We start from the raw sequence: 16,855 nt of genomic DNA, 5'->3' as shown, positions 1-16,855 counted from the left end.
TGGGAGTTGTTCCAACATGAATGTAACCTCTATATTGTTTCCATGGAGACCTCACATCCAACTGTGTCCTATCAAAGTGGCTAATTAGGTAATGAAGTGCATGGTGACACCCGACGAGAGAGAGAGAGGGAGAGAGAGAGAGTATGGAGGAATTTGGCCGACACACATCTATTTAATTTTCCCCTTCTCTTTTTTCTCTCCCTCCATTCTACTGCTTCCCCCGTCTTCCCCCTCCTCCCTCTCAGTAATAAGTTCTGCTGTAATCAATTAGCAGGATGAGGAGCAGCAGAGGGAACAGGTGCAGCTAAATGTTAATGAATTCCTCCGCGGCCATCGTCACAGTAACACTGGCTGAATATTTAAACTGCTCATTCGCCTGATGACTTACAACACAGCTGATGGAGGATGGACACACCATCACTCTGAGTGTGTACGCGCGTGTGTGTGTGTGTGTGTGTGTGTCTGTGTGTGTGTGTGTGTGTGTGTGTGTGTTAGTACATTCCAGGTCAGAATTATTGCCAGCCTTGATTTGTAAATACAGAATTTAGAATATCTTCAGAAATAATTGTGAATGAACCAATTTTGTGTCATCTGGATATTTTTAATAAAATGTCCAAAGTTATTGATCAACAATGAGAACAAAAAATGTTTTCATTTACTGAAATAAAAATACAGACAGAAAATGTTCTGTGGGCACAATTATTCTGGATTAATTGAAATTAGTTCCTCAAAATAAAAAACAAATAACACTCGCCTGTGTTATTTCCAATTATTAGCAGAGTTCACGTGACCTGAATTAACCAATGAATAATAAAAATGCTGATTGTTTCCAGTTTCTTTTTCACAATGGCAAAGATGAGAGAGCATTAGAAATACTGTCATGAAAAAACATAACAATTCCAAAGTATCTCGAAATCCCTGTTTCAACAGTTCGTACCATTATCAAGAAGTTTCATAGTCTTAAAATTGTTAAGGCACTTCCAGGATGTGACACAAATAAAAACATTAATGAGAGAAGTCTGTGAAGGTCAGTGCAACATTAAAGACATCTGAAGAGCCTCAGGATGACCTGGAGGAATCAGCAGAGGTTGTTTCAGCTTGTACTGTAAAACACATGGGGCTGCACGGTGGTGCAGTGGTTAGCGCTGTTGCCTCACAGCAAGAAGGTTCCGGGTTCGAGTCCCGGCTCGGCCGTGGGACATTTCTGTGTGGAGTTTGCATGTTCTCCCCGTCCCTGTGTGGGTTCTCTCTGGAGTACCACACAGACATGCAAATGGAGACTAGGCTAATGGGATACTCTAAATTGACCATAGGTGTGGCTGTGAGTGTGAGTGTGAATGGTTGTCTGTCTCTATGTGTTTGCCCTGCGATGGACTGGCGACCTGTCCAGGGTGTACCCCGTCTCTCGCCCGAAAAGATGCTGGGATAGGCTCCAGCCCCCCCGCGACCCTATAGAGGATAAGCGGTAGAAAATGGATGGATGCACACCGAACCCAGGTGACACCACTATTTAAAGAGTGGCACACAAAAGGCACTTTGTGATCAGATAGTGTTTCATTTAAATGAAAGTGAACTTATTTTATATCTAATGCAATCATCATTCAATAAAGTATTTTGAGAAAGTGGAATTCCATCCTCACAAAGATCAGAAACCCAGGAATCTTTGCTGAGTTTAACACTAGCCTCAATCTTTGGCTACAGTCAGTCACCATCAATGGTTGTCTTGTAATTATTGTATTGCATGTATCATACTGATTTTATTTAGCCTATGTTTTTGTGCTGCTATTTTTTGTGTACCTGCCCAGGGACAACAGATGCAAATTAACTACTAGCTAACTCTAGTGCAATTACTTTTAATGTGTGCTGTCCCCACAAAAATAAACATTGAAAACAAAAATGAATAAAAATAAGCCATAGTCTTTGTGGGATACTGTTCTATGGACAGATGAAACCCAAAGTGGAGCTCTTTGGGAATGTCATGCATCAGTTTGTTTATAGGCAATGAAATGAAACCCATAAGGAAAAGAACATCATACCTACAGTAAAACATGGTGGAGGTTCTATCATGCGGTGGAACTGCTTTGCTGCCTCTGGTACTGGAGACTCTGAATATATCAAAGGATGAAATCAGAAGATTACCAAGGCATTTTAGAGTGAAATGTGTTACCCAGTGTGATGCCCCTCCCATTGTCTTGGAGGTTGTCCTTGCCCATATTGGCAGGCAGTTGGTTGGCATGGGAGAGTTACCAGCTGATGCTGTGCAGCTGGCTCTTCCAGAGTATAAAAGCTGGTCCATGTGCTCCCTTGTCCTCTCCCTTCCATTTGCTGACAGCCATTTCTTTTGCTTTTGCACAAACACCACCACAGCACAATTTCCACTCATACATGCACCGCTTTAATGACTAAACTTGCTGATTTCCACACCTCATTGCTTATCCGTCCTATGTTTTAGTTATAATAAATTTCTGGGTTTTTTTGTATAACTTGTGTGATCTCCCTTATTGTGACATTCATTGAGCCAGTTTGTGACACCCAGTGTTAGAAGACTCATTTCCTTCAGCAGGAAAAGCTGTAGCACAAAAAAAGATTGAAAAGAAAGGAGGAACTGTTTTAAACTGGCCAGTAACGAGTCTTGACCTGAATCCCAGTGAAGCCTCTGTGATGTCACCCACAGGTTTCTGAAGAGCGGTTTTGAAAGTCAGAGTGAGCTGCTCCGCCATCGCCATCTTGGCACTGTGTCTGACTCTGACCCTAACTCCCAGCTAATCCAAATATGGACAAAGAGGAGGAAGAAGCTATGCCCATCTTTATTTACAGTCTATACTTGTGACCTGGACAGAGACAATTCTTATACAAATTTGAACCTGTGTTCTTTATATCCATGTTTGCTTTCTTCTTTCTTGCCTTTTATAGCAGGATTCATGGAATGTTATCTCCACCTATAGATCAGTGGAATACACTCCACGAGGTGCCTTCAAGAGAATTGCACCATGCTCACTGAGACCTTAGAGTCCCCCTTTGTCCTCTCTGTCTGACTAAGCCACTGACTTGCTGCACACATGACATTGATATGGTTCTTCATGGATCAAATTTTTAGAGCCGTTTTAGAAAAAAATGTAGTTTGTTTCACTGACTCCACTGCTCGGAGTGGACTCACCTTATTCTGTCAAATACCTGAATCTCAGAATGTTGTCTGACCTCATTATGTTTAAGTCTGATTAAGTTTAGGTACAATTCATTTTGAAATTCTACCATTATTAGTATAGTTATCAGTAGCAGCCTAGTTATAGAAAGTCTGCTAACACTACACAACCAGCAGACGGATACAAGTGATAAAAGAGAAAGATAGAGAGAGGTTGGTATGACAGAGATCCTTTTTTTATTTCTTAATTCATTAATCTTCATTCATAAATGCCCACACAACACACACACACACACACACACACACACACACACACACACACACACACACACTCTGAGGATATCAGCAGGATGGTTGATGGCCAGGTGCCTCACACAGCAGAGCACACTGGGGGCCAAGCAAACATCTGCTGTGTGTGTGTGTGTGTGTGAGTGTGTCAGAGGTGGGTTGTTAACATGCAAATTAAGCAATTAAAATTCATCCAATACACACACAAACATACACACAAACACATGCATTGAAATATATGCAACGTATAAACGCAGGTACACACACAAACACACAGTGAAATTCAAACGACTGCAAGCTTTTACTAGAATGACTCAATAAAAAACAGACACACAGACACTGGGGGCCTGGACCACGGACCAAGTCCAACTTAGTCTGGCTCTCTTGGGGTTATCTGGCTTCACTGAGCTTGACATGGGCCATCCTGCATAACCTGTTTCACTAAGCTGGTTTTCAACTGGCTCTGTTAATTCTGGCCTAACTATCCAGCCAGAAGAGGCAGAGTCATTATGAGAAGCAAACATCATCAGAACCATGAATAAAGAACTCCATATAAGATGAAAGGGCGATACCTGCAGATAAATCCAGTTTCAGTGAAAGCAGAAAGTTATATTCATCATTCAACATCAAAGTAAGGCTAAGTAAATAAGTGCAGGAATTATTAGCATTACTTAGTCTTATTAGTGCCACGGGTGCTCAGCTCCGAGGCATCTATTAATCTTCTGTTTCGGGTTTATTATTCTTCCGCCAAATTTCGGCGCGTAACTCGTCCCGCAGCTTTGAGAAAACCCCGGTAATATATACATCAAAACGTGCGTCTTGATCCCGCAAGGGGTGCTATGACTTTTGGTGTTAAAATTCCAATTTTTCCCAAAGTTATTCCCAAAAAACTGGGAACAAATAATGCATTAGAAATGCATTTGATTCTTTAGAAACCCACCTTTTTTCGACAAAATTGCACCTTTTTGCTGAGTCACCCAGCTCTCTCATACCTGCACGTAGAAATGTGATTCAAGAGCAAATCACTTTTTCTTCAAAGTTAGAGTGAAAGCGTCAGTTGGCTAGAGTGCGTGAAGCAGTAAAAGATAACCTTTATTTTTATTTTTAACTCGAGCTCGCGGCCAAACCATAAAAAGGAGACAAATAATTCTTTCTGAAAATGTAGACATAGTTGTTGGGATTCATAAAATGTAACTTTGACAGGCAGGGTCTGCACAAAATTTAAACGGGGGTGCAGCAATACCTGTCTCACTCTCATTGACACCTAATGTAATTGTCTTTTTTTTTCAAAAGAATCTCACTCTGTCTTCGCACTGAGCTTACTCACTCATTTTAAGGAATATCTGAATAAAATAGAGACTGTAGAAACTTCTGGCTTCAGTGTCTCTCACGGTCTTTTCGGTTTTTGAAAAGAAGTAACGGTTTTCTCATAATTTGCAGTTGTTTTGAAGCCATGTAGAAGCCAAATTCTGGGCAGATTTTCACATTGCCATGGCAACGGCAGCTCCTGACCTGTGTGCGTGCCTGCGTGCGCCTAGCAACCAGATAACCAACTCTCCAAGCTCTGCTAGCTTTACATTAGCCGCATGTTAGGTCTTAAATTACATTTAGTTAGGTCTTAAATATGTAAGTCCATTTACTGCTTCCTTCGTTGTTTTTTTTTTGTTTTGTTAAAAGAGTGAATGAAGTTGTGACGGTCTCCGCTGAGACAGAGGAGAGGAGAAGCTACTAGCCCTCTCTCGCTGTCACTTCTAGTCGCGTTGCTCTCCTCCCCAGTAATGTTAAATTTAGCACAGAAAAAAACATAATAGTGGTAATTTAAATAGCGGTTCATGGGATTTATTAAGCCTCAGGGGTCCCTCTGTCCTTTTTTGGACATTTTCTTCACTTTTCTTTTTTGATTTGCTGATCATTTTGGCTGTGTTACAGCTGAAGGTATGGATTTCTGCAAGAAAGTGTCTTTTTTGACATATTTTTAAAATCTAATGTCAGTTACTGTTACAGGTTTATTATACACTGGTAACATGTTTTGTACCCTCTGGGGTTCCTCGCGTCCAAAAAAGGACACACAAAGAAAATGCTATAAAATCATCATATATCAATATTTTTTTCTGCTTTTTTTTTTTGCATACATCTCTTAAACCACTTCAGTTCTGCTCAAACCTACCAAATGATTATTAGTTTTCAGGATTTTAACCCTTTAAATGCCCATTTGAAGACATGTTGCCTCTTGTTTTATTATAAAAAACAAGACAGAATATGATATATTTCCCACATAATACATGATGGAGGGATGTGACATTGTTTTATATCAGAGTCTTTTATATCAAGACATTTCTCAAAACCAGAATATGATCAGGGTGACTTTTGAACACTGGAAATAAATCATGTACTCATCCCGGCAGTAGCCCCCGTGGCACTCAAAATTTCCCTGGAATTTTCTAGTTTGATTTCTGCTGTTGAAACAGAGACGAATAAGACAAATATTGAAATAGTGAACATTAGTTTTCTAATAAAAGACAGATTTAGTTTAGTTTTTTAGTTTTTTAGTTTTCTCATCATCATCATCATCGTCACCATCAGGATCCTGCTGGGAATGAAAGAGTCTTTGTTATTTTGTTATTTAGTGAGGTTTGTGAGACACATGACGTCAGTGGTTGGGCTGTTGACGGGAAGCCATGCAGCACAGGTTACCATGGTGATCTACCCCAGTTAATAGTGAGCCAGCTTCATGATACCAGAAAACCTGAGACAGGCCCAAAGATGTCTTGATAACCCACTAATCTCACTTCATGGTACAGACCCCAGATCAGTATCAGACTCATCTGAAGAAACATAGAAACACAGAAGCCAGAAGGGCTTCACTGCTGATTGCTGATCAGATTTACGCTCACTCCTGGCTCTCACACACACACACACACACTCATAATGTTGCATTCATGTCATGTCTTTGTGACACAAAATTCACAGTCTGAAGTTGTTCTCTTAGGGGTCATTTAATAACTCTCGTGTTTTTAAAATGTTGAAATAGTTTAAATTTCAAAACCCTGAGTGTGTTCATTGTGGTCATTATAAAGCTAATAGTGGTGTGTTTTTCTCATTCCTACACATCACATTTGAATTGGTAAGGGTTTAAACACAATGTTTTTCTCTTTTTAATTCTATATACCAAATGCAGTAAGTCAGTCATGACATGGGCTGTCAAACTGAAATTCACAGTGTCTGTCCCTCAACATGTCTGTGTATCAAATGTCATGTTGATGGGCAGAAGAGATACTGAGTAAACAACAAACAAAGACAATGAACAACTACAAGGAGACACAAAATGATCAAGTCTGAGAGTCTTCCTCCCATTTTGGAGGTGGGCCTTTTACTGTCTGTGCCCAGTCAGTGTCCTCAGTCAGATGTTGTTTTTCAGTTTAATTAGTTCAATTATTTTTTCTTAATTATCTTTCAGAGCATCAAGGTGTCATGGCAGCCGCCTATGCGTAGCGCCCAGAACGGCATCATCACTGCCTACAAGATCAAATACAGGAAGACCGGTCGGCGTGGAGACCAAGAGGCCATTGAACCCAACAACTTCTGGTACCTGTTCACAGGTGAGGCTCTGCAAGGGAGTTTATTCTTTTTGTTTGTTTGTTTGTTTGAATTCAGGAAGTTCAGGTTAATCATTTCCTCTCGTTCATCAAATATTACTCAAACAAAAGGACACAGAGCATTTGATTAGATTCATATACAATTGGATCTCTGGTTAGTCTAACAATGATGCTCTATGATACAGAGGAATAGGAAATATCAGGCTTTTGATACACAGTCACAGTTTTTAGTCAGATCACTTGATTGATGGTGTTACTTTTTTAATGGGATTTGTTGACAATAAGAAAAATATATATTTATCCTAATTTCAACTTCACTTTGTTTTTATCAAAAGGTAACCTGTGTAGTTTCCATGTGAGGAAAGAGAAATGTTCTCAGTGATCCTGACAAACTCAGACTCAGATCCTATGTGTTCATGTTTTAGTGCATCTGGAAATGTGCATGTGTGTGGGTGGTGATACAGTAGACATTGTATGTGTGTATGTTCTTTTTTTCTCCTGTGAAAGAAAATCTGCATTTGCATGAGTTGACATCTGCATTTGTGTGTGTGTGTGTGTGTGTGTGTGTGCTTGTGTGCACATACATTCACAACTGCCACCAGCTATAATTTCAATTTGAGGTTTGCAGGATTGGAATGAAACTGATCTTCCTTTTCATTATTTTCCACTGGTGGTTATCTTCATCTGTCTGTCCATGCAAGGATTCATTTCCCAGTGACAGGTGTGTGTGTGTGTGTGTGTGTGTGTGTGTGTGTGTGTGTGTGTGTGATCCGATCCGCCTGCCGCAAACCTTGCTGTCAGCAATAATAACCCTTTTTACAAACAGAGAATACACAACTGAATTTCAATAAATAAAATAAAACCCTGCAGTTTCACTGATGAGATAAAAGGGTGACACATTTAACGTTCGTTCTTTGTTTACTCTTCAATATACGTTACACAGCAGACTTAACCCTTTAACGTTCTGCACAACCGTTTGGTAGAGCACACATTTTGAGTCACTATTTCTCATTTAAAAATGTGTTGAACTTAACTAACCCTGATTGAGCTGTCTCTTCCGAACGGTTTAGTTATGTTGTGCTAACAAAAACCACTAGATGTGACTGTGTCTTTAAGTAAGAACGAGAAAATTGAGTCTTAACGTAAAATTTTTTGTCTGAATTTTTAAAGGTAAGTTTCTATAGTCTTACTGAACAGAATTATGAAACTTGATGCAACAAAAATAAGTCTAATAAGGGTAAGATATATATTTTTTAAAACGTTCTTTACCAAACAGTCTAACTGTCACTTTATGGTAAAGGAAGAGAAACTAGCTAATGTAATTAAAATTGACTATTTACTATGAAATAAAAAAATGTTGATCATTCATTGTTGTTAAAATGACACATTTAATGATATTCCATTGCCATTTAATTGCAGTGATACAGGTAGTGATGCTAAGATAATAAATTAGCAATTTTCATGGAATAAAAAACTTATTAACATTCACTGTTATTAATATCACGGGCCTGGTGACAACATATGAGGATATTATACTGCCACTCAGTAATCGAAATTTAAAACTAATGTCCTCATATGTGGACATCATTTTTCTCAGGTCCCAATAAGCCTAAATAGCAAAGAATAGAGCTCGGGTATTAGGAGGTTAATGTTATTTCATTATATATTTGATGAAAAATGTATATATCAGTATGATTTGCAAATGTAACATAATATTCAAACCAGGAATGTTCGCAACATACAACAAGAAATAGAGTTGATCTACTGGCCAAAAAGGCTTAAGTGCTGTTACACCACTGGCCAAAAAACATTCGTGCTGTTGCATGACCAGCCCAAAAAAAATGTGTGCTGTTGTACCGCCACAGAGATGAGCAAGTTCAATTCATTTCTTGAAAAAGTTTTTGGTATTTGTAAATGTATTTATACTTTTACCATGAAGGGACTTCTCAACTGTTTGGTAGAGGTCTATATCTAAATAACTATGGGGTCTGTTAAAAAAAAAAGAGAGATATTATTATTGACCCAAGTAAATAAAAAAGCGCAAAGAAAAATTTTTTCCATTGCTTTTTTCTTGTAGAGGACATTAAAGGGTCAGTGACTATCAGAGGGCTGATCCTTGGCCATTTACTCTCTGGATCTTTGTTTTAGTGAAAGCTACAACTACAAGTTTCAAACTTTCAATCTTTAGATTATCTCTTTACACTTCCACCAAATTTGGAAAACAAAATATTTTACTAAATTAATAGAGTAAAACAATGACAGTGTAAAATCCTGCCATTAGAGGCTGCAGCTTTTTACAAGAACAATATAAACGTTTTGGAGAGAAGAAACACACCACTGGAGCTTTGTCCTTAGGGCAGCCATGTCTCCTATGATGTTTCAGCTAAATTGTATTATGTCTTTTATCAACATAATGAATATATGTTGTTAACTTGCGTATTTAGCAAGTCACAAATATGTTGATACTTAATGTATAGTGACTCCAGCTTTAATAAAGTATGCTATGGATCTGTTCAGACTCTTCTGATCTGGTCTGGTTTAAGACACAAAAGGTTTATTTACATTTAACCAAAACCACTAATATTCACTAAGTGCTTTTGTGGCCTTAACCACTAATGGGACTCTGGATTTAAACATCAGTACACCAGCCCTCCATCTCCACCACCTCCTGCTGACTGCTGCTGCTTCATTCATTCAAAAGAAACAAAGAACAGTGCGTCTGAACAAACTCTCAACACAGTCAATGTTTCCTAACAAATGTATTTACTGTTAGATTTAGGTTTAATTGTACATAAACATAATTTCTAGGAGACAGGGTCATCTCAGGGCAGGGCTGCAGGAAAGGTCATGTGATCATTCAAATCTAAATGGTAAGTCTTCTGCAGAGGAGGAATCTGAATCTGAGGAAAACTGTGGAAAACTGACACAAAATAACAGTTTCATCAAAAGATACAACACTGTGCCCACTGATCAGAAACATAAAAGTAGGAGCCTCTGGTTCCTGAATTAACTCAAACCAAGTCCAAGTCCTAAACTTTGTATGTCAGGACCTTAAAAAGTCATTAAATGCCCTTTACCAAATTAAATTTAACTTTAAAGACAAGTAACAATAGCATCCTATATTTAAAGACATAACAAAAGCCTGTTTAAAAATGTATTTATTACTTAAAAATATAATCAAAACCAAATGAATGAAGCGTTTCTTCAAACCTTTTAAGATGAATGTTTTGCATTTGTTGTATGTTGTTGATGCGATGTTCGATACCCATGAGTCTCAACTGCTGTTACTATTCAGGAGAAGCCAGGCAGAAGAATGAATCAGACATTTAGCAAAGAAGAATGCTTCATCATTACAGATGAAGAAAACATTTCTACCTGACCATCACATTACACTGCACCATCACTGGTCCAGAACACTCCAGCGTTTCCGTGTTCATCTACTATGTGGTCACTGTTAAATAAATAGTGAAACGGAAATTTATTTGTTTATTTGAAACAGAAAAAAACATCTATGACAGTGGAGGTGAACAGCTGTAGAGTTTACAAACGATTCAGGTAGTTGTGGAGACATGACCTCTCTGCCTTGCTCTCTCTCTCTCTCTTTCTCTCTCTCTCTCTCTCTCTCTCTCTCTTCCAGGTCTGGAGAAGGGCAGTCAATATAGTTTCCAGGTTGCAGCCATGACGGCCAATGGTACGGGTCCGGCCAGTGACTGGTACACTGCTGAGACGCCGGAGAATGACCTGGATGGTAAGAACAGAGAGAGAGAGAGAGTGTGTGTGTGTGTGTGTGTGTCTGTGTGTGTGGTAACATCAGTAATCTGTACAACAGCATGTAAATACCTCCAATGTCCCAACAAGCACATAAATATTTAATCAGTTAAGGGCTGAGATGGATGGATTGAGGGAAGATTCGCCTCTGGGGGGGAGGAACAATGAGAAAGGAAAGCTGGAAGGAGGAAGGGAAGGGGGAAGAGAGAGGAAATGAAAATAAAGTAGCAGAAAAGATATTTTCGTGCAGAGAAATTAGAAGTTGCATTTCCAATTTAATCAAAAAGACAACAGATAAGAGATATTTAAAGCAGAGGGTAACTCTGTACTTTATGATCATTTCTAAGCAGTATAAAATGTAAATGTAAATGGAATGAAATGGATTATAAGATCATTGGGTACAGTAGATGCATACTGTTGCATATCACTGTTGGTTAAAGATCAATGGTACAAACAGTAAAACTTTAGAGTGTTTTTTATACCGTTAAAAGATGAAATTCCTTTCCGATAGGAGAAGTGCTGGTGCAAAGATACTTTGGGGTTTCCTGTCTTTGTTTTAGTCTTCAGATGGAGTTATACTTTAATTCTGCTTCAAGCTGTTCTGCCTACAGTCCAACACACTCCTGGACAAAGTTGTTGCGACATATAAAGCACAACATGAAGGCGGAATAAATAGCTGGACAAATATATTGAGGTTATGAGAAGATTTAAGTCTTTATTAATATATTTGTCAACAGCTACAGGACACCCATTATGGAGTATAAACAGATAATGAAGGATCATTTATTAAAACACAGCTGTGATAATCTAGAATATGTCTTTACAGAAGTTATAATGGTTGAGAATTACTGTACATTCATAAATATTTAAAAATCTCCTTGCATGTGCTTCAAACCTCATTATAGTCTGATTAAAAACATTTGGAGAATATGTTTTTTAGGTTTTCATTTAGAAATTCTATGAAAACTTGACTCTCCTGCTAGAACAACCATCAGCTGCTGTAAATGACATATTCTAAAAATATACAAGAAACAAGAAAGCTAACAAACATCATTTCTAGCACATTGATGAGAAAAGCTGATGTGAGGCTGCAGCTCAGAGGAGGATGTTCTGATCAGCAGTAAGGTGCTGAGATAAAAAAAAAAAAAAACATGCAAACACATCCATGCTAACTGTATTTCCAGGCCGGGACAGAGGGAGACGGAAATCTAATTTCAATGGATTATCACTCAATAAAGTGAGATTGAGCGTCTCCCCCCTGAAGACCAAGAGCCCGCTAATCTGATCTAATCTGATCTAATCTGATGCTGAGGAATAACACAAAGTGTCAGGCTTTATTAGGGATTAATACACATCTAACAGGGTTAGCATCTGTTAGCTAAGGCTGCTCTAAGTACCTGCTACTGCAGCTACAAATCAGGGTAGCTTTAAAACTGCTGGTGGTGGAGGCAAGGCACGTAGCCAGGACTACAGCAATACTGAGGAGTCCTAAGAACTACAAGCCCATGTAATATTCTTCTTTAGTGTAATGTTCTATGTTAATGTTTTTGCAGAGAGTCAGGTCCCGGACCAGCCCAGCTCTCTGCACGTCAGGCCGCTGCCCAACAGCATCATCATGTCCTGGACTCCCCCCCTCAGTCCCAACATCCTGGTCCGTGGTTACATCATCGGCTATGGAGTGGGAAGTCCTTACGCTGAGACGGTCAGGGTGGACAGCAAGCAGAGATACTACTCCATCGAAAACCTCGGTGAGGACGGAGTGGGGAAGGGGTGGGGGGTCAATAAGAAGACTGATAGCAGTTCGATCTCTGTCCCTCCAATAAAGAGACAGGTCCAAGAGGTGTTTAGCCTAGTTTAGAACAAAGGGGAAACTACTGGCTAGTTCCATTAAAAGAAACATATACGTTTTATGTTACATTACTGTTAAGACAAAAATAATTTCCATGAACGCATTACGGAGACATGTGTATCTCAGTGTGAAAGATAAAAAAAGAAGAGTTAAATTTACCTTAAAGTGGTTACTAGATCTGCTACAGGGGCACATGGTAGAGCGAGTACCATTTAGGCTCAGTCCTTACCGCAGTGGCGGTTGGAATCCGGGTCAAGGCCCTTTGCTGTATCTCCTCTCTCTCTCCCCAACTTTCCTGTCATCCTTTCACTATACAAATAATAAAGGCAAAAAGCCTGGAAAAAAAGATCTGCTGCAGTTGCGATAGCTAAAGTGAGATAAGATAAGATTAACCTTTATTGATCCCTCGTAGAGGAAATTCAACTGTGACACAGCAGCACAAAGGAATAACAGCAACAAGGGGAAATGTGCTTAGAAATGAAATAAGAATACAAAACAGAATCTAAAATGAATAAGATAAAATAGATTATATGAAATATAAAAACAAATAATTAAGTGGTTGTGCAGTATTAGTAGCTTGCTAGGTTACACCCAGATTCCATAGTTCACATTTTTATGGGGAATTATGGACTTGTAAATAAACATGAACTTTAAGTTCTCTTTCAAAGCCCTCTTCACACTGGCAGGAATTAAATACTGGTGGAAAAATACTGAATCATTTTATTTATTGAGTCCAAAAAAAACTTAACATGCCCCTGCCAACAAAGTGCCAATATTGACACAGCATTCAACTTTTTCATTAATTCATTATGATGATGAAATCTCCATTTAATTACAATCAATAATTTGAAGGAATTTAATGAGAAAGCTGCTTGAGGTGGAAATCTGATTGAGAGAGGTGGAAAAAAGGAAACATCCTCTCCAGTGACCACAACAAGCAATTTGCATGGCAAAGAAGACAATAACAAATTGGGTGAATTTTTATACGCAGATGAAAATTCCTGTCTCAGGTCTCATAATAGAGGAGTAATGGAAAAATAAAATCCAGCCATCATGTTGCATGCACACTTGGGAGCGAGCGCACATATGTACATGGCATTTATAATTCATAGTGATCATTAATTCATGTGGCGAGGCGTCTGGGGAGGGGAGCTGACGTGTTTCTTTAACTGATGTGAGCATTTGACGCCACAAGGAGAGAACACGCAGCATCATCACATCAAGAGTGAAGACAAACCGCTGCATGACAGTGTTCATATGTCTCCAGTCATCGTGTCTTCACATCCATCTGTTGTCTACATATGTGACAAAGTCAGGCCAGGACTGAAGGAGGGAAGGAAGTCTCATCCTTAACACCCGCAGGAAACAACTTTCACCATTTCACTGAGTGGAAAAAGTTACATCTTCAGATGATAATATATGTTGTGATTGCTAAATATGATTTCAAATTTCTCTCTCTGTCTCTCCGTCTCTCTCTCTCTCAGAGCCAAGCTCGCACTATGTGATTTCCCTGAAGGCGTTTAATAATGCTGGAGAGGGAGTTCCTCTGTATGAGAGTGCAGTCACTCGATCTCTGACAGGTAGGATCACAAACAAGTCACTGATTATAATCACAGTAAGTACAGAGTTGATGTGTTCACATACGACAGCGTGATATGAAGGAGATATGATGATATGTTCCATATCAGTCCAGAACACGATGGTTGTGTCAGAATAAAACTGCTGTGACTGCTGTGTGTATGATGGTTATGTGGCCATAGTATTAATATTAGTAGTGACAGTAGAGATATCAGTATCAGCAGCAGCAATATCAGCTATACCGATACTGGAAGCAGGATTATCCGTGGTACTTTTAGAAACAGTATTAGTGGTAGGGGTAGCTGTAGCATTAATATTAGTAGAAGAAGAAGTAGGTGGAAAAGCAGAAGCACTAGAATACTGGAACACCTTGGAGCACTAAAAGTAACAGTAGTAGTATTAGCAGTATTAGCAGTGTCAGTCGATGTAGTAGCTTTTTTCAACATATATTGTTGGGTAGCAGTAGCAGTATGGGGCGCATTAACAGCAGAAGAAGAAGTAGCTTAAACAGTACACACACACATACGTGCGTACGTGTGATTCATAAATCTAACCATCAAGTTTTATCTGTTTTTGTTATTCCTTTTATTTTTTCCAAATTATTTTTTGGGCAGGTTTCGCCTTTAATGTCATAGTGATAGTGAGACAGTGACATGAAAGTTGAGGGAGAGGGAGTGAATGACATGCAGCATTGGGCCCTGGCTGGATTTGAACCAGGCCACTGCGGTAACGACTGAAGTGGTATGCACTGGGTGAGCCACCAGGGCGCCCATGACAATTTACAAGGTGAGATACATTAAAACTATTGCTAAAATAGTGTTGGTCCGATAATTATGTTTCACCAAATCTCTATATTATTAATAAGTAACTGATGTAAAATCATACATACAGAGAAAAAAAAAAAAAAGTTTCATAATGGACAAAAACAGATAAAACAATAATAGTGAATCATACTAGGCTGATGGTGTGATCTACGTTTAGATAAACAGCTGGTTTTCTTGGTTTTTCTTGGTTGGAGAGTTTAGGTGAAGCCTGGCCATCCAGAGACACGTGAACGTGTATTTGCATGTACAGTCACAGGATGCACACACAAGCGTACATATACACACACGCCTGTGTGTTCGGAGTCACACACAAACGTGCATCTGCATGGCTGAGTTGTAGAAATCACACACACGAACACACACATGAACAGACACACACACAAACACACACACACACACACACACACACTGGACTTATAGTAAATAATCACAAGTACGTGCATCTCGTCCTCAGCCCACATAGTGTGTTTGTGTGTGTGTGTGTGTGTGTGTGTGTGTGTGTGTGTGACTCATTAGCTCTTCCTGCATACTATGAGCTGTAGAAGTGAGATAAATGAAACACATCCAACTCTCAGCCAAGTTTCATCTTATGAATTAAACAGCCGACCCTCTGCTGCTCACCCAGCAGCCTGCAGCTGACATAAATCCTTTATTACTCTCATAAAAATGCCACATTTCTGAGATTTTTCAACCCTCATCATCGGATGATAGTGACAGGAAAAACCAGCAGCAGAGGCCACTCAGCTCACCACAGTTTTTTAAACCTTCATTACAGGATGTTTTCATGGAGAAACTTTCAAAGACTATTTATAACTGATGCTTGTTGTCTTTGATGGAGATTTCTGTAAGAGAGGAAGGCGAAATGAGGAAGAAGAGCAACAGAGGGGAGATGAAGGTGGGATATGGAACTAGCTGTGTGGGAAAGGGAGACTGGGAGAGGGGGGGCAAAGAGAGTAAGAGGGACATTTGATGGACTTTAATAAAAGCTCATGGAAGGAAGAGGGAAGCAGAAAAAGACAAGAGGGACAGAGAAGAGCAGCGAAAGAGGGTGTGATGATGGAAAGGAGGAGACAGAAGGAGAGATTTAGGATTAAAAAAGAAAGAAAGTAAGTTCCATATTCACAGACCAGACAACAGCTTGATAAACGTTCTGCCAGATCACTCATGGTTCTTTTTGGAATCAACCTAAGAGTTCTTTAAAGATCCGTAGAGAAACCATTGGGCCAAATATGTGTGGTGTGGTAAGTAAACCTGTGGCTGTGTAAAGTCATCAAGACTGATGGTAGTTAATGGACATAGATAGATGTTCCTGTCCAGATGTTTTCAACCATAGACTGTATATAAAGATGGACACCCACAAGGGTTCTGAAGCTCAGAGTGAGCTGCTCCAACGTGCCATCTTGCCAGTGTCTGACTCTGCTCCTGGCTCCTAGCTAATCCAAAAAGGTCAAAGGGAAGGGGCATGTGTGGAAACTTCGGTGCATGCTGGTTTGTGGTGAGCATACACTCAGCCACCTGTCCCTCAAAGATGCGACGCCCTCATTTATACATAACTTTAAACCTTAATAAAATGTAAACAGGTGAGTTATATAAACAATTGTCATGAAGGAGGAAATTAGCTCTAGAGACCAAAACTGTTTTGTACCAGGCTGTAAACATGTTTATTTCTGCTGTGAAGTTGGACATTTTAACATGGGAGTCTATGGGGACTGACTCACTGTTGGAGCCAGACTCTAGTGGTCATTAGAGGAACTGCAGTTTATAGAGATGTATAGACATGGCTGGACATTCATAGAAATGTGTAAACACT

General features: G+C 39.3%; 1 protein-coding gene across 2 annotated transcripts in view; it reads left to right on the top strand.

The window, feature by feature from the left end:
• dcc (DCC netrin 1 receptor) overlaps window positions 1-16,855 on the top strand; it is a 287,897-nt gene that overhangs the window by 190,778 nt on the left and 80,264 nt on the right. For both annotated transcript variants that reach the window (XM_056403378.1, XM_056403377.1), the window contains exons 13-16: window positions 6,888-7,029; window positions 10,664-10,774; window positions 12,348-12,542; window positions 14,128-14,223. In XM_056403378.1, coding sequence (XP_056259353.1) covers window positions 6,888-7,029; window positions 10,664-10,774; window positions 12,348-12,542; window positions 14,128-14,223 — 544 coding nt within the window. The remainder of the gene's footprint in view (window positions 1-6,887; window positions 7,030-10,663; window positions 10,775-12,347; window positions 12,543-14,127; window positions 14,224-16,855) is intronic.

This window comes from Seriola aureovittata, chromosome 18 (genome assembly GCF_021018895.1).
Source record: "Seriola aureovittata isolate HTS-2021-v1 ecotype China chromosome 18, ASM2101889v1, whole genome shotgun sequence".
In the NCBI taxonomy this organism is placed as follows: Eukaryota; Metazoa; Chordata; class Actinopteri; order Carangiformes; family Carangidae; genus Seriola; species Seriola aureovittata.
This window is presented reverse-complemented; position numbering and strand designations above follow the sequence as displayed.